General features: G+C 30.8%; 1 protein-coding gene across 1 annotated transcript; it reads right to left on the minus strand.

Annotated features, from left to right (window-relative positions):
• Positions 1-1,178: 1,178 nt before the first annotated feature.
• LOC137400934 (uncharacterized) lies at positions 1,179-5,665 on the minus strand. The gene is made up of 6 exons (XM_068087274.1): positions 5,616-5,665; positions 3,445-3,565; positions 3,076-3,177; positions 2,541-2,705; positions 1,670-1,795; positions 1,179-1,448 (listed from the first exon to the last, which is right to left on the minus strand). The coding sequence occupies exons 1-5, from the start codon at positions 5,663-5,665 to the stop codon at positions 1,682-1,684; spliced, it is 552 nt and encodes a 183-aa protein (XP_067943375.1). The 3' UTR covers positions 1,179-1,448; positions 1,670-1,681.
• Between the last annotated feature and the right edge of the window lie 13,799 nt (positions 5,666-19,464).

Consider the following 19,464-nt stretch of genomic DNA (forward strand, 5'->3'; position numbering starts at 1 on the left):
TCTGACTCACTTGAGTTGGTCTGTCTTTATCAACACACTGGTTACAGTTACTGCTTACTAGTTACAGCTCTGGTGTCAGTAGTAGTGGTGGGATATTATGTGAATATCCAATGTTTTCTTGTAAATATTCGGTAATGCAGTTGCTAGATTACATAAAAACTCAAAGCTTTTGAAAAGCTAGCTTTTCACCAAAAAACCTGCTTAAAGCCAGGAAAAGCCAAGGAACTATCTAACAGGTCTTGCTATATAGGCAGGCATGAACCAGATGTTTAGTGTGAGAAGCCTCAAAGAGAACAGCAAGTTGGCTGAACTACTGAGCTGTCGTGCTTTTGCTTGCTGACAGGATATATGTGTGCGATGGTCTGGGCATAAGAAACCACCATGTAGCTGCTAGGCTGCCAAATTGGCTTGCATACTAGTTGGTAGTAGGGACTGCTGTGAGATTGGTGACAGCATTTTGCTGTGGGCGTGCATCGCCGTGATTGTGAAGGCTGGTGGCAAAGGGGATGTTGGTGTGCCATCATAGCAGCTTGGTGCTGGGTAGCAACTTTTTTGTATTTTTAACATTTGTGGATAATATTTACTCAAATGTTTGTCATAACACCCTGTTGTTCTTCAAAATTTGAATTTTAGTAAATACAACGGATGATATAAAAAATAGTTAATGAACTTCTATATTTGGGTTTTTAGTTGAGAGAGTTTTCTTGCTACACTTCATTTTTATTCCTTATCCAGGTCATGAATGTTATGTAGTTCATAGATGTAGTGCATATGTTCCCAATTTACATGTAGTTTGCTGCAACCTGTTTTTGTGCAAGAATATATCAAATGAACCAAATGACCTTTTTATTTTTATGGAGCTTAATGGTATTAATCTGAAACTATGGCGAGGCAGCAACTCTGATAGGTTCCTTTTTCAATGAAATTGGCCTTCTATTTGAATATCTATGTAATTATGTCACATATTTATAAATATGGATGAGCAAGTTTAAATTTAACCCTTTTAAACTGAGTTTTTGTCACCAAACAGCAAAATAGTATTTCTGAGTTGCTTTTTATATATTATTACATACACTTTAATTTTTACCATATTTTAAACTTTGCCTGTGTATAAAGAAATTTCAATCTAATATGTAAGTAAGTGCATAAACTCATAATAAAATCTAATGTCTGCTAGGCTTAGTTCCATGGTTGCAAAAACTTATATAAGACGCAGGAGAAATTAGCAAAGTTAACAGGCTGATATACTATAATAATTTTTAAGATAAATTAATAAAATAATTATTATGAGAAAAATAATAAAGCAAACAGTGTAAAACAAAGAACCAATAAAACATCTTACTAAATAAACTTGGTTCTGCTCAAAGTTATTAAAATTATTGATAGTTCCACGATCTGGTCATAAGCTTCTAGTCATAGCACTATGGTCTGATCTTCAGTTGGGCAACCTAAAAGAGTAATACAAACTTTCCTTTGCCTTATCATGAAAAATAACTTACATGCTTTGCATATAAAACGTGCTATATAAATCTTCAGTAAAAATAAATTATCTCTAGAAAAGAAATAGAGTTGTGAGTTGTACAGAACAAACAATTAACCAAAATATTAAAGTCGTGTATTTGAAATAGGCATATTCAAAGTAGAATCTATACAAAGACTAAACATTTACCTGTCTCCTTATTCATGGCCATAGTTCAATTACTTTGAATGGAAAAAAGAGGAATTGATGGAAGCAAAAGATGAGTCTTTGAAGCGGTATGAAAATATCATATACTGGATCATCATTTGTTGTTTGCTGTATAAATAGTAAAACAATGTAAAAACTATTGTAATAATACAACTATAAAAGCGGAGTATACTTGAAACTCAAAAGTCGTAAAGATGAAACTTGGGCATGAGATTCACAAAAAGTATTTTAGTTTTACTTTAAAGATTCAACTTTTATCAATTACCCACTCAAATTTGAACTCTATACTTCTTTGCAAATTAAAAGTCTTATTTCACAGTTGGAGAATCAACAGCTTTTAGAGGTTTTTTATAGGATTGTAAAAAGTAGAGCTTGTATTTTTTGTACTGAAAAGTTTAAATTTACACCTATAATCTTTTAAAATTAATACAATACTATCAGATAATTTAGAAATTGTTATCAAACTTTGAAAAAATATGATTTGGGAAAGCAACAATTAGTAATCAATATTTGCTATATGATGGCATTTACACAAAAAAAGATCATAACAAATTTGCATTCCTTTATAAAAACCTCAAAAGGAAGGAATTAGTATCTACTCAAAGCTTCATGAAAGTTGTCCATGCAGTCTAACAACACTGTTTACTTTGTCAGTATCTAAAAAAATTTTAATACAACAGACAAATTAGGTATTACTTCCGATTAAAAAAATAGAATAAATAGAAAAAAATAAAAATCTTTCTAAAAATAATACCAAATTTTTTTTATCAAGAACTTAAAAAAATATTCGAAAAGTAAAAGTACAGAAAATCAGTATTGTAAGACCTAGATTTATTGAGTTAGTAGTACTTACCACATAGCGATCAGTACAGTTAATCAAGCCTCCTGCAGTTATATTCAGATGTGCAGTGACATCGTTGAGATAAGAGAGGAAACGGCTTTCTAGAGGCTGTTTTTCAATTTTGGTAGAGTAAGCCACCATGCAGTAGTATTTCAAAAGAGTATCTAGTGGAGATATCTATCAACAAAAATAAATGTACGGTATATTAACCAAAGTAAAATAAGACAGATTAATTTTCAAAACATGAGTTATTATATTAAATTTCTTCTCTTAGTGAATAATATTTTTTATCATTAAATGCCTTTAGTTTCAAAAATTCTGACTTTGAAGTATATAAAAAATGAATTACAAATAAATAAAAAAGAATTACAAGCACTCTTAAAAATATGAAGTACAAGCAAAAAAAAGTAAAATGCTTGCTAAATAATTGAAAAGACCTAAGAATTGTCATGAAGTCACAATAGCTACATGTATGTTAAAAACATCATAGGTTGGAAAACACTGTAACATACATCATATGTATGTGTATTATTTAACAGACACTTACCATCTCTTCTTCAACACTTGACATTAAGCATTGACGTTGGTCTGGTAGAACTTTGCTGAGGTTCTGAATCGCTGAACTGTAAGTCACATTTGTAACCCGTAGCTAAAACATTAAAAGAACTATCAATAAAAAGTCTATAAGATTTCATATGTCGTAACAGAGGTTTGTACTAATTACTCCTATTCAAACTTTAGTGAAATATCTATAAATTTGCATCTACAAAAATCATAATGTTTGGAAAATAGCACCACATAAGTTCAAACAAAAAAATATCGAGTTGAGGATGTTAGCCGAATACATTTTAAAGAATCCAATCAGTATCTAGACCTCAAGAAACAACCAATCAGCAGCTCATAAATAACTACTTACATAGGAGTCTATCACCAAACTAAGGTACTGATAACTTCGATTTAGTTTCCAGGACAGCCAAAGGCTGCTTCGGCTTAGTGATTGTCTTTTCACTCGAATGGGTGGTATCATATCACCGTCTCTTCAGAATGTCAATAGAATATAGCTATTTTATGCATGCAAATCTTGAAAGCACAATACTTATGGAGTTTAATTTGTGTACACTCACTGAGTTTGAGGGTATAAGGAAAGCCACCCACACTCTGGTTGTCTTGTGGACTTGTTGATTATCCTGGGTCACATGATACAAAAAACTCCTATGTAAATATGATAATGTGAGTTCTACACTTTAACTGTGGTCTGTGTCAGTAATTCATAAAATGGTTTCTTAAACTTAGAAGTGGTTCAGCTCTATAACTACCATTTTGTGTAGGAACAAATTTTTAAGAAAATTGACTTTATATAGATTAATTTCATTGGGCTTTTCTGCTGTAAGGTTGATTTTGTCTTTACTTATCCTTTCCTACACCGAGTAGCTATGTTCCCTGAGTAATACAAATAAATAATTTAATATATTATTTATCTGTATTACCCAGGGAACATAGCTACTCAGTATTATGTATGAAGGTTTTTCTACACTAATAACAGGGTTTTAGTGAGAAGAAAACTGATGTTTAAGTAACAATTCAATGATGCAAAGAATGACTGGTTTCACAGTTAGTTAAACATAATTTACTTTCAGCCTTTGCAATACGATAATTCACTACTTTAGTCTGATATTGACGTACAAAGTTAATAAACTCTGATATTGACATACAAAGTTCATGCACTCTGATATTGAAATGCAGCATAATACACTCTGATATTGACATACAGAGTTAATATACTCTTATATTGACATACAAATCTAATACACTGTTATATTGACATACAGAGTTATTACTGTAACACTCTGATATTGACATCAAAGTTAATACACTTTGATATTGACATACAGAGTTAATACACATTGATATTGACATACAGATTTAATACACATTGACATTGACATACAAAGTCAATACACTATTACATTGACATACACAATCAATGCACTGTTATATTGACGTAAAAAGTTAATAAACTCTAAAACTGACATACAAAGTTACAGCATTCTTTCCTATGTTAAAATTGTATGTAAGAATAGGTATTATTATAAAAATGTATCATACCATCTTTAATCTATTTCAAAACTGGAAACAAATGTAAATATTTTAAGTAAATACAAATCCAATTAAACACACACAAATTGAAACATTATGTTTAAAATTAAATATGCAAACCCAAGTTATTATAGGACTAAACAAATAAAAAAAATTTCTATGTTAAATCAGCTCATTTCTTTAAGATTAAACAAGAAATCAAATATATGTTGCAGAGTTGATGATTTGTTGTAAAAATTATCCAAAAGTAAAAAATGTATGCAAGAATCTTGTTCTCAGTTTATCAAAATACATGTAGAATAAAAAATTTATATTGTAAAATCTTCATAAAATCTGTTTAGCACTCAGTAACTAGATTACAATTGTTTAGCCAGTTTTGAGATTAATATGGATCATTACAATATTTTGAAGCAAAGGCCAGCTTCACAGTTAGCTTTTAGCAACCTGTCTTGAAAGCAGAATGCACCAGAGAAAGTTTCAGTTTGTCACATTCTACCTACTAACTTTTTTGACAAAGCTTTCCAATAGCTTGGAGCACTTTTAACATAACTAGAATTACCAACAGTTTGTACTTTACCTTACTTTATTAAATTAAACAAGTTTTTTGCATGCTATGTTTTTAAAATTGAACAACATAAATTTTTGATGACAGCATTACTTGACTCGCTGTAATTTTCTTTTTTTCCGTTAACCGCTTTTTTAACACAGGAGGACCCTTAAAATATGATCAGAGTTGATTTTAGCAGTTGAATTGTTGAAGATAAACATTAGCTAATCTTCCTAGCAGATAGCCTTTAGGTGAAGCCTGTGTGCTATCTCATGGACATGTAACATCTTCCATAATTATCAGACTTACATTATAACCTTGTTTGAGATGATAATTTTAAAGTGATATGATATCCATTTTGGAAAGCCTGTAAAACCATGTGGTCACATATTGAGATATTTGTTAGTATCAATTAAACTGATAAACAATGACTTTAAACATACCTTAGCCTAAGTTCTTTGTTCCTTGAGAATATGGTTGTTGCGGACAGCATGTTGGCGCATATTATGGCAGTGAGTACAAAATATACACGAAGCATCCTAAAAGAAAATCTATTAATGTAATTGCATATCGACAAGATTAGCCTATATTAAAATTTCAAACAAAGTTTAATGAAAAAAAATTTAATATCCCAATAGCATGTAGATAAAGAGTTTCTTCTGCAATAAAATAATGTAAACCTGGGAAAAAAAGATGGCAAAGTTGGAATTAATATTCAAATGTGTACTTTTTTGTTTCATAATTGGTTGCAAGACTGAAACCTCTACACTATGGGCTTGGAAAAAAATGAAAAAAACAGTTCCATAAATGAAAACAGAAGGATGAACATTATATTGTAATAAGTGGTTTATGATGTTGATGTTATTTAGAATTAGTAATGATGACAAACATGTTTTATAATAATTGCGTCGCTATTTGCTAAGAACCCAGAAATTTCATCATCGATTGGGTTTCATCAAAGTAGAACTTTACTAACATTAGCACATATTCCTTGAGCAAGTTTCAGTTTTCACTATTAAAAACTCTATCAACACCTACCTACATTCTTCACATTTTCATCCTGTTAGTGGTTATACTAGAAAAATTGTCTACGATTGAAATGTTTTTTTGAAAAGACTACAAATGGTAAATCCCCTTTCAAATGTATTGGTTCATCACAATGGTCAACAATAAAAGCTAGTAAAGTATTTTTCTGGCAAATTATTTTTATTTGCAAGGCGAACCTCCTAAAGCGATTAACTATGGTTCAATTCAGCTAGTTTGTTCACTAAGAAGCAATAACTGATAATAGATCTGTTAGAGTTGTCATACTCCTTATTCAAAAATAAAACTCTTAATAGTAATTTGGTGTATTGATGGTTTAAATCTAACTTCATATTAAATTTTTAATGTCATCCCAATTAAATGTCTATAATATTCTTTATTTGTTCACAAATATATAGTCTTTCATTTATACTTCCTTAAATGAAACGAAACAGTTTTCACAAGGTTATTAAATGCATACATACATTGTATGTAGCGAGAATATATTGAAGAGAGTATACAATATTACCTTTTTGTCAACAGAGCTGCAGTTTCACTCTCCCAGATTATTACTTGTAAAAGTTGCAGGCGTTTTAATGTATCTGAAAGTTATTATACTGCTAGTGTGGCCCAACTCTCCAACTGGCACTTTGATTCGGTCTTTTATACCCTGTAGCTAGATGCCAGCATTCTAATTGGACAGCCAAATGTAAACAGTATTTTGTAATGGTTTCTAAAGGACCCTCAAAACAGAAACTTTTTGACTCGATATCCTCATCATTCATCATTATAATAGCTTTGCCTTTTTTATGGGCCATTGCTTCATTGTTTCCTGTTTTTTTGGGCAACCTTTTCGGCATTTCACCATGGTCTCTTTTTCTCACCTCGTCCATAAAGAATTTTGCAATCATGGAATGTAAGCATAAATATTGTTTACAGTTTTCAAAGTTGATAATGGCTACTTTAGGTACATGTATATCATTATAAAGCAAGCGTTGAAAAACATAAAAAGTTTGAATTAGACAAAAGAGTTAGCAATATTAGTCACAAATTAGCGTCAAGTACTTGTAGGTTTAAGAGTAAGTGACATTGGTATGACCAGGCAGTGCATCCAAAAATTTATTGTTTTAGGTAGAAAAATAAAAATGTGCATGAGTCTGTCACACCCAAAAATGCAAATGGAGTCAAATATTTATTTTTTAAAAATGGAGCAAAAATGTAATTCCTAAGAGTGAACTGTCAGATCAAAACCATTCCTGCTACTTGCTGTTATAATTTAGCTAAACTCTAAAATGCAGGGGACAACATTTGGTAAACCAGTTGTAGAAAGAATACTGACAATTGCATTTTTAAATAAAAATTAGGTTACACTGATATACCTGGATTTTAATAGTACCTGATTAAACCATAAATCGCTTTTAGAGTCATCCTCTGAACTGGTTTGGTTAATTTTAGTTCCAGCGCTGTGTTGCCAAATCTGACTACTCCAATTTTTGTTGTAATGCTGTAGGCACCCATTTATAGATAAACCGTTGCTTTTACTCAGTAAGGCTTTTGTTGCTCTATATTATTTGTCCTGGTAAAATTGTGATGAGTAAATAGCTACCAGCTGAACAACGTTCATATCAAGTTTTTCCTTGATGAACAACTTCCCTTGACATGACTAATAACAAGATTTCATAATTGTAGTTGAGGGTTGTTTGTGGTTTTGTGACAACTTGTTGTGTTGTCATAAATGTATTATACTGTAAAGCTGCCAAAACAGCTCATCAGGTAGAACAGCTCATATGTTAGAGATCTGTGAAAAATATCTTCTTCATGACTCGTGTTATAACATCTATTATGATCATTTAATGCTGATTATTATGTAAGCTGCAATAGAATTAATAGTTTTTTGTATTGCTAGTACAGTTTCTACCACGGAGTTGTGGAATTCAACTACCTACAATATATTCAATATTTTGGAGTAGTTATTTTATTCAAAAGGGACAACGCAACATGTAGATACCAGCTTCACAGGCTCCTTTCTTATATTATAAACAGCTAGATCAGATAGCGTCAACTGCAAAAACATGCCAAAGAAGAATAAACAACAAACATGCAAAGCGTACGTTTTTGTGTTATGAACTGGTGGAATGGAATGTTAAATGCTTTTTGATAGCTACTACAAAGCTTGATGAGAGTATTTTGATAGCCCATCTATTCCCTGTTAAACGTTCAATAGGTTCTAAAGGTGGTTGTGAGATTAGAAGGTTGCTGCTGATACTGACATGTATTGGTTGAACTAGTTTCAGTGTTTCAGCATATATTTGTATTATTTCTACTACTTAGTACACTCTCTATGGTTACTTAATTTTAATAAGACTTCTTGAATACAGATGTTAGCAAACTCTATCAAACTTTTTTGAAGTCCCATCAGTGCTGCTTTATACAATATAGATAGTTCATTACAAGTAAAAACAACCAGCTATGATGTCTAACAGTGAGCATGCTTGTATCATTCTCTCTTCTCCAGTTTGTGCTTATAGAAACCTTTGACTTATGAAAATAACTCTAATACAAATATCAAGCTGCATAATCTCAAAAAAATAGTAGCTCTAATCATCTGTTAAATTTTTATAAAGATAAGTTTTTATGTAATCAACTGCAAGGTAAGTTTTAAAGAATTCATATTTGAGTGATAACACTTGTACTGATAGAAAAGATAAAAGGTGCTAACAGTGTAATCTAGAATTTGTCATGGAAAAACTGGTTCTGAAACTGCAAGAAACAATTCTAACAATTCTAAATACAGCAGAAATTACAACTGCTGAAAAAGTGATCATTGCAATGAGCAATACACTTCGAAAGAATTTTTTTAATTAAAGCACCTATAAGGTTCATTGCAAACAAATATGTGCATGCAAATGGTGGTTGTATTTCCTTCGTTTTGTATATAACATAAATTAAATGAATATAAATACTATGCATAGATGTAACAAGCATTTAGCTCAATTGTTAATTCAACTAAATAGTGAAAAAATAAGTTTTAAAAGTTTGTTTAAAATCAACTAACAAAAATTTACACTGAGATCAAACAAAATACCAGCTTTTCGCAACTTTGAAAACACTTTTTATAATTGTTTCCTTAGGCAAAAGTTAATCAAACAAGTTTAGTGAAATGGTTCAACAGGTTTACCTTTTGTTGAAGGCAAAAGGCGTCTGAATAATTTTTTTTTACCATTCTGGATTATCTTGTTAAAATAGTTGTATTGCTAAATCAAAGGGTAAAGCTGTTGTCAACTATTAAATATTAAACATTATATTTAAAGTTAACTATTTTGTTTCTAACATTTTCTTAGGTTATTGAATTTTATACGCTTAATTTGTTATTCAATTCGACATAAAAGATTGATAATAACGGAAAATATGTTTATTTTCTCATTTTCCTCTTTTATAACCACTGCTTTTCTCTAAAAACAAGCAAAATACTCTGGGAGTTATTAGGACTAATTTTAGTTGTATTTATGATTGTTTAATAAAAGACAAATATCTGAATGAAGCAAGATTTCATGTAAAAATTCTATAGCAAATATCTAGCGTATATCATAGCAATTTATCATTTGCAGCAAAAAATAATAATAATAATAAAATAAAAACATGATTAGTCATAACAATACAGTTTTTTATTGCTGAGGTAAGATTACCAAAGTCATCGTCACAGTAACAGCCACAGCCACATCCTGTAAGACACAAACAGGATGTATTCATGAATTACATCAATATTACTACATGCAGTCATTTGCCACTCATGGACTCAAGCATATTTGTAAAAGTTGAATAGCAAGCTATTGAATGAAGCGCTTTGGTATATGTTGCCAATTTTAAGTTTTTTCAAGTATACCTATTGAAATAGTTTAATAATGATTGCTCTTTACTCATTAGGTCCACAGAAAAAGTTAAAACTTTGCTCAAAATACCTGAATCTCTTGATATGCTCTTTGTTCATTTATAAGCATTTGAGTCTTTCATGAAAGGTTGTTGCTGTTGACAGTAGAAAGCGAGGAACTATGGATTGTATTGAGCAAAATACTATTCTGAAACTTTGTATTACAAGTATCAATGCACTATTAAGCCATTCTAGTCTAATCTATAAAAGTGCATCAGGATCTGCTAGTAAAACAGTCTCAGCAAAACTTATTTATTTTAATTCATCTCTGTCACTGGCTGACACCCGATTCTTTGTTCACCTAACTTCTTTACGCAAATGCCAAAATACAAAAATTGAAATATACCAGATATAAAAACATTATATCTACTACCTTTTGAAGCTGTTGCACCCAGTTTCTTTTCCAATTTCTATCAAAAAACCTTTGACGGACCCGATTGATTTTCTTTATTGAACAATCATTAATTATCTTGTTGAAAGCAGTTATGAACCGGTTTGATTAATGCATGTAAGTGCAAGTGCATGTAAGTCTATCAGAGTATATATCTATGTAGAGTTCCAAAGGTGTGTTTGAATATTTGGACATTAAAATTATCCAATGACTTCGAAACATCTAGTTTATACAGGGTGTAAATAAATCGGGAATGAATAAGATTAAATTCCTTCCTGCTTTGATATTGGTTTGAATGGTATGAATAATTTATTGCTTGTTACATATCACTAAAGTGAAGCACAACTTTTTGATTTGCTAGCTTGATGATACTATGTTCATTTTGTTACAATGAACACACAATTAAACAGTGCCAAACTGCTGCATGTTATTCATTTACACAATTTCTTTGAAGGGTGCTGACAATATTTAAGTTTTCTCAAAGTTCATCATAATATTTACAGATATTTACTCTTTCACTTAGGGTTTTGTACCGCAAGAGAAAAAAAACAGCAATAGAGAAATTTTATGCTAATTTTATGGTCTAAGTTTCATTATGAAGATTTTTAATTATCTGCTTATGTACAAAGCATCAAAGTCAGTTGCTTACAAGCTACTGGCAGCAATTTGATATCCTCACTTACGTTTAGTACCAAACCTGTTGTTGAATATAGTACAACATTGGTCTTTACACAAGGCTGAACAGTCTGCTGAAGAAGTCATTCTGGTCTACCATATCAGGGAACTTTTGAAGTTCTCAAAGAATCAGTTGAGCTGTAAGCTTTGTCATCTCTCGTAAAAAAATTTCAAAGTTTATTAGCTTTAACCACTTTATTCACAACAGAAAATAAATAACCAAGTTTTTAGAGACATACGTGCTAGAATCGAACAAGGTCCAACTTTTTACAGTACTAAAATTTTGATTAGACAGCAGCCTGAGCAAAATGACTGGTAAGCAACAGAGAGAGTTGCTAATAGTTCTGTTGTCTCAACAAAATCTCTGAGATTATAATTGTTTACATTTCATGATTTCTCCCCGATGCTCTTTTATTGCATTTTGTTTTGTATAGAATGGGTGTAAATACATTTTAAATGTTAATCGGTTATTTCTAGTATCTATTTAAAATAGATAATACACTCTCATGCCTGTTATTCTAGGTACTCTTATTATATAGAAATTGTATTATTGAAAACTTTCTGCAAGCTCTCATTTTGTCTAATATTCTATATTTTGGCAAGTTTAAACTTTTTGAGATAATTTAAAGCAATTGTTTTTGAAGGCTTTTATGCATTTGTACACATGATAATCATGAATGCCTTAAAAAGGTTATTATTGTTCTTTTTAAAATACTGTATTTCAGTTTCAATTTTAATGTTGTTGAATGTATGATAGAAATTTCAATTTTATGCTCCAGTTATCAAACTTCTGTGTAATATGACAGAAAAAAATATGCAACAGAAAGTTCTGGTATCTTGACTTATCCCTCTGATAAGTTACAGTAGCTGCAATGGAAAGCACAGGTGCTTCATATTGATGACCTCGTGAGGATATCCTGTTGGTTCACCGCAGAATGTGTTTGTGGTAAGTTTACCTCAATAATGAGATGGTATTATATTTTTTCTAGTTCTACTAGATGTGAGCAAATTCCTTTTTTTGGTTCCAAAAATCTTTCTTTGCCACTAACGACCAGTTTTTGCATTGTTCACTGCAATAGATATTTAGGAAAAAGTTAGGAACTTACTTTTTCATCTCTCTTTTTTACAGATTGGTTAGCATTTGCTTTTTTCTCAGCATCAAAAACTCATAGCTTCTGAGCGATAATTTTTAGAGTTAAACATTTTATATTGAGCCTTTTCTACCTCTTCATCTCTTCTGTCAGAAATTTAGTTTCTAAAGTTTGAGGAACCTAAACATTTAGTGACAGATTATTATTGCGCTGTATTTAAGTTTTGGACCGGAACTTTATGTCAATTATTTTTTATGTTTTGAAATTAATATATTATGTAAACCTAGTTTAATATAGCAAACAACAATTTACTCCAAAATTTAAAGTTTTTATAAAGAATAAATTCTATTAAATATTGAATAAATTATATTTTGAAATGAATATACAATGTAAGCCTACAGCAGTTTAAGTATATCAAAAAATAATTTACATCAGAATGTTAAATTTTTATAAAGAATAAATTACCTCAAAAGTTTGAACTGTGTTGTGTAACCTTTAGGCTTGCAGTATGGATTTTCAAATATAAATATTTGGTCTGAGGGTCTATTTGTCTGTCATGAAGTCTATTTGTTTCACAAGTATACTTCATGATCTACTAGCATTTATATTACAGTGTACCCTACATGTATGTTGAAATTAACTCTTTAAACATTGTATTCAGTTCATACTGAAAATAGTACTTATAAACACTTGTATATTAGATATAATGATAGGGTCTAGTCAATAAGACGTTTTGTAATTGTCTGGATAAGTGATTTTTGATGTAGCCATGCTGATAGAAATGCTGAAACACAAGGATGATGAAACTGCTACAATTTTTAAAAAACGTTTGACTATACTGCGTGTTCTTTTACAGAAAATATACTAAATATTAAAATGCATCAATTACAGAAAGTAAAGTTTCACATACTTTAAAATTAATATCGAGAGTCGAGACATAATATGAATTTAGAATAAAAACATGAAGTGTAGCAAAAGAAAATTTCTCAGCTGAAAAGACAAAATTGGAAGTTTATTAACTAGTTTTTATATTTATATTTATATTTAATAAAACCAAAACTTTAGAAAACAGATAGCCTCACAATAAAGATAACTTCTTTTTAATGTGAGAACTACGCAAAAAATTAAGGTCTAAATCTTTCATTAAGAAACAGAATTTCATCAGAAAGTACTACACAAAAAATAGTTTGCTCAATTCCAGTTAAATAATATTTTTCAAATAAGTTTCATCAGTTTAATTGATTTAAACATTACTCAAATGGTGAGTGTGTAATGGTTAGTCACTTTAGTCAGTCACTAGTAACTGCCAAGTTTTAGTAAGCAACTAGCCCAGGTTAGTAGCTACTAACACTGTTGGTAGTTTGTTTACAGTAAACCAGTTACTGAGGTTTTTTAAATCATAACAGCAAGAACAATTAGGTTTTTTTTAATTTTAACCCACTTTTAGAGTAAAAGCTAACTAGATTTCATTAAGAACATGAATGTTTTTTAAATAAAAAACAGAGTAACTCAAGTGAGTCAACTCCAAGTTTTATGCCAACTTATCTTAGTTTAATTGTAAAGATTAACATAAATCTAGCTAGAAAGTATCAAAAATTGTGGCAAAATTTAAAAAATATTTTAGAGAATAAAATACTAGAACTATTTAAATTGTGTATAAAACTAAACTTTCGACCAAAATTCCAAAAGTAACTGCTTGATTTGCTGCTTTTTAGCTAAATGGTTTTGTTTTTATTGTTGTTAGACATGGCAATATACTACAATACGAACAAAATATCTATACTAGAACGCTTTTAGCAAGGTAATAATGTTTTAAAACGCACTTATAGATTAATTACTTGTTTTCTGCCTTCATATAAGCTGAATTTATACAATTAATACATTCTATTCACAATATACAAAATGCATATATAGAGTGATTACTATTTCTTTGACATGTAATGTACCCAAATTACTATTTGTAGACTAATAGTCGGGTGGGATGGCTAACACCCTAAAATAAATAAACATAGAAAATTAAGTTGTATTCTTATTGGTTAGCTACCGACTGGGAGTGTTTTGCAAATTATGAACAAAAAAAACTGAGTTAGTGTGTCAAAAGCAGACAGGTTTTTATGCAGCACATAACAGTGTCATTAGAATTCCGTATATTAGCTTATAAATAACTCTGCCAGCACTGACACCCACTTGGCAGATGATAGTCAGTGCTTGCCGTTTTGTCTCTGTCTACATATTTGTTCTAATATTAATGAGTCATCATCAAGTATACAGTGTTTACATATTCACTAACACTAACACACCCTCAGTCTGAACATACAGACCTGTCCAGCAGCTTCGAAAACCGCTATAGGCTATTTTTCCCTTTCATCAAGGTACTAAAAGTTTTGTATCACTATGAGGTTTTTGTTCATGCAGTAACATTTTATAGACCAAAGCTGGAGTTATTTTCCCATTGCAAGATAGTTATGTTATCTTATTATACAGATGAAATGATTTACTGCTACAGTGATGTCGGGCTTTAGCAAGTCTTTACATTTCATGCTTTTTGTTGACAATGATATTAAAACTCATATGTGATTTTCTTTTAACCGAAGCATGTATCAATTCGTCGTTTGCTGAGCAAATGAATTTGATTTATGGCTCTTAAGCTGTGATGTGTTTTAAAGACATAATATTTGAAGGTCTACTTTCCTTTCTTTTCACTAGTATCTATAGATATGTTGAATCTGACTGTATGAAATAGGATGACTGATAGAGCCATATTCAATGCTGATTTAATTTTGTTTCAGGAATCAGTTCGGTACAATTATCTCTTTTTATCGGCTTGGCTCAAAGTTCTTATTCATCTCATCCTTCATTTTGTTTTGTCCTTTTTTGGTGATTTGGTGTCTCCAGATTGCTTAGCATCTTTTCTCTTCTGTTTATATGCCGGTCACGAGCCAACCTGAAATATCAACCTAATTTTGAAAGATTCCTAAACTTCCTTCTGAGTGTATCATATGAGTTGAAGACCCCTAACACTAAGATTACTCAGTGACTCAAAATCTACAGTCATAACAACTTTTTTTGCACTCATTCGCTTTTTTTCTTGCAACTTCAAAGTGAAAGTTTTAACTGACTTTTTTACCTACTCAACAAATCTGATATGTTTAGCCTAGTACCTCTGTCATTCTTTTTCAAAATGAGAAATGTGAATAACATTTATTTCCTTGATGTTTGGTATTTCCTGCCTTTTTCTAATACATTATACACTTCTAAAACACATACCTCATATAACATAAGTTTCAGATAACTTAAAAAATTTTGTCAAGTTTTTGTTTTGTACTACGTAGAAAGTTCCATATAACGTATAGTGTAAAGTTTGGTGAGTTTTGCAATCTGATTTGAATGTTTATTATCTTATTAAACTTGCAAAAGAGCAACATGCATACAGTGTTATAGTTATTATATATACAACTTGTGCGACATTTTTGTTTGCCGTACTAGATCATAAGATGTTCTGACAAAACAGAGAATGGAATAGCCATAAAAATGTTCATAAATACAAAGGTGATCGTTTGATGCGGGTGTTACAACATCAGTCTACCAAGCTGAATGTGACGATTTGGAATAGCATTGAAACTTTCTTTTTATTCTATCTTTCACTCCTGGATACAGATAGACAATGGACATGTGGTACTTTATAGTAAAAATGTTTGGCTGTTTTGCTTTATTATAAACATCTAAAGTTAGGGCTTTTATAGTAAAAATATTTTGTGGTTTTATTGTAGACAACTAAAATATTTGTTATTAGTTTAACTTCGCAGAATAAACTTTGCTGTTAAAAAAATAAGCAAATCGTTATAAACAAATGTCGAAGTTAAACATTAAGAATCAAGTTATTGCAAAAGTTACTGCAATTATGGTGCATAAAACCGATAAAATTGATTGTGGAAAAGAGAATTTTTTTTATGTTTTTGAAGCAATTCACTTGTATTTCACTGCTCTTATAACGTAAAATCCTTATAACGCAAACATTTATGGAATGAATCATGTACATGTATGTATGTTGTACATCATGTACATCATGTACATCATGTACATCATGTACATCATGTACATCATGTACATCATGTATGTTGTAAGAGCACTTAATGTATCGGCAATTTCTATTTTTCTTCTCTATTAATTGCAGTAAATACTGTTACCTTCTTTTTAAGTATCTGACTGATGCAGAGTTGATAATCTCTTCTAAAGCATGTTAATATATTTGGAGTTGCGAAATTCGATTTTAATAGGTAAGACAACTTGTTTCTTTGTGATTTATTGCTTTCTAATTACAGTCTCTACGATATAAATGCTAAACATGCTGCAGCCAGAAATGTAAGTTAAACTCGCAAAAGATAGACATCTCACAAGGGATCTAATATGATAGCAATTAGTTCATTCCAATGTATTAGACTATTACTAAAAAGAAATCAATTTTATTGAGTTACTGCTAGTCTAATTTCTACGGATCCTCTCTATGTAGGAAGCTGATCGCCAGGGTTATGTTCAGCTTTTTATATTGACATTCTTTTCACTTGAACATTCTGATTTATTTAGCTCAACAGCAGCATATTGACATCTTTATTTAAAACAAATTGATACTAATTGCCTACAGGAAGTCTACATACTATTCATTCTCTCATGGGTGAGTTTTTCAATAATCTCATTGTTCTTATTAAGTTTTCCATAACATGTAGTGCATCTCTAACATATTGGGACATATGTTTCTTTTACATATCTCATCATAGCTCCACTGTTGAAATAGTTCAAAAATCAGTGAAACTTTAATTGTCCTTTTATCATGTACTCATAAAACTTATTAAATGTTACAAAGCTATGCATAAAAATTTGCCAATTTCCATTGTACCAAAATTATAAAAGTTCAGTACAAAGATGAGCGGCAGCAGGTTCAAAGTCAACAAGTGTTCTGAAATTTAAATTTGCAGTTTTATAATAATTGGGTATTATATAATATCGTATAATAAATGGTTTTTGCATAGAATAAAGGTTAGAATGCACTGGAAACAAATTGGGAGGCATTGCAAATCAAGAAAACTAGTGATAAGGAGGGCACAACTCTATCAAGTGTACTTGAGGTAAAACCAGCAAACTACCAAATTGGTTTTTGTGTAACTTTTTATATATTTACACTTTTGTACTTTTAATAAAATTGACTATTGCAATATTTTAGTAATACCATTCAATTTATAGCACTACGCCAAACGGCAATATAACACAATTACAAAACACTAAGCATAAATTTTTGAACATTTGTTGGCTTTAAGCTTGCCTGTTTACCCGCTGTATAGATCTCGCTCCCTCATAGCTAGTAAATTTGCTGGAAGCTCATAATGGTTTTCTTGATCCAACTTAAGTTAAAGTTTATTAACCACAAAAACCGCAAAGCATAAATTTGGGTTGAGTAGCAACAGAAAACATTTTTACTTGTCTATTTAACTGATTATTTATACTTCTACATCAGGTAAGTAATTTATGAGTGTGTCGCAAAGTAAATTATCTTCCCAGACAAACATACCATGTTCCCACTGTTAAATAGTACATGTAGATACTAACTATCAAATACCCAATTCATAGAGAACTTGATGCTAGTCAACCACACAATAGTCAGATCTACTGAAACTAGAAATGTGTTTATTCACAGGAGAGTCATGAGAATACGAAAACCAGCTTGGCTATCTGATACGCTCAATACTTTGTAATAGAAGAGAGTCCATTTAGAAACAAAATTAGGTCATAACTTTAGAATTACTTATGCTAAAAGGTTGACTAGGTATTATCCATAGTATAACAAAGATTGTCATAGAAAAAAAACTATTAAGAACAATTCTAACATACAAACGGGAAATAATCTGTCTGTATATTTGCGTTTATGTGTATTTGTCCACTTTATAGAGCGGTATTTCCTTTTTTCGATTTGATCGTACAAAGCAAACTGAATTAATATGGGTAGTAAAACTAAACTATCGTACTTTTCGGCCTTTTAGCTGCGACTTTTTTCCAATGTTTTGAGTCAAGCAGCTTATTTAGAAGCTGTGGCTATGCTGTGGCTTTTTTTATCACCACTAGGGCACATTAACCGGAAAATCCGGTTAATGTGCCTCTAGCGGTGAAAGAAAAAAACAAAACAATGCCTAACGGTACTGTTCCGTTAGGCACTGGGTTAAAAATAGTCAGTTATGCAGTAAATTAATAAAGTTTACTACAAAATTTCCTTTAAGTAAATTTATGAGTAGTAAATTACATGTAATTATTAATATTTACTGGCTATGCATAGATGGAAGGTCACGTGAACGTTTGTTTTTTGCGACCACTGGAAAAAAATTGTTCTCGCTTATTAAGTTTCTGCTTTCAAAAGGTAAGCACTTCTCATTCAATGCTTTATTGTCTATAAACTGCCACACCTCCACTACTTAAAACGTTGGATTTGCCACTTTTTGTGATAGTAAACATGTTTATATCTTTCCATGTTCATGTTCCATTTTTTTAGCTACGAGTACTCTAACTTACTACGATGACACATTTCTTCAAATGAATCGTTGTTGACCCATTGTAGATTATCTTCACTGCTGTGCAGCCAAAGTCGCGCGTAAGAATGCTATCTTGTTAATCGACAGCACCAAGTTTATTTTGACAGACTGTAGAGGTAGCATTTTCTCCAATTTCTTGGGTATACGATATTATATCTTTTTTCACCTGCATGATTCTAGCTTAGGTAGGGCTACAGTTGTTTTGCTATTGAATGGTTTGAAGGTGATCAAACAATAGCAAAAACATTTTTACATTAAAATATGAGTTTTATGTTCATTAGTTTAACTTGGAGAAGCGATCTTTACCAACGTGTCACTTAACTTGCTCTTCAGGCAAGCATTCCCTTCACAAAATATTTTGGCTTCACTTGCACTAGAAACCGACGAGTTAAATTGCATCCTTTCATTAAACCCTAATGACTCCTGAATAATAATCAAAGTTGAATTTCTTATTCCAAGTTTTGTCATAAAAAAGCATCAACACTTTTCAAGTTTTCACTCTGAGACTAGCGATTTGGTTATACTTCTAATTTTGAAAGCAGTAGCATGGCTCTCCCGCATCTACCTGTAAATATATTATGACATGGCATTCCCTGACATGTTTCTGTG

Source organism: Watersipora subatra, chromosome 7 (assembly GCF_963576615.1).
Source record: "Watersipora subatra chromosome 7, tzWatSuba1.1, whole genome shotgun sequence".
Classification (NCBI taxonomy): domain Eukaryota; kingdom Metazoa; phylum Bryozoa; class Gymnolaemata; order Cheilostomatida; family Watersiporidae; genus Watersipora; species Watersipora subatra.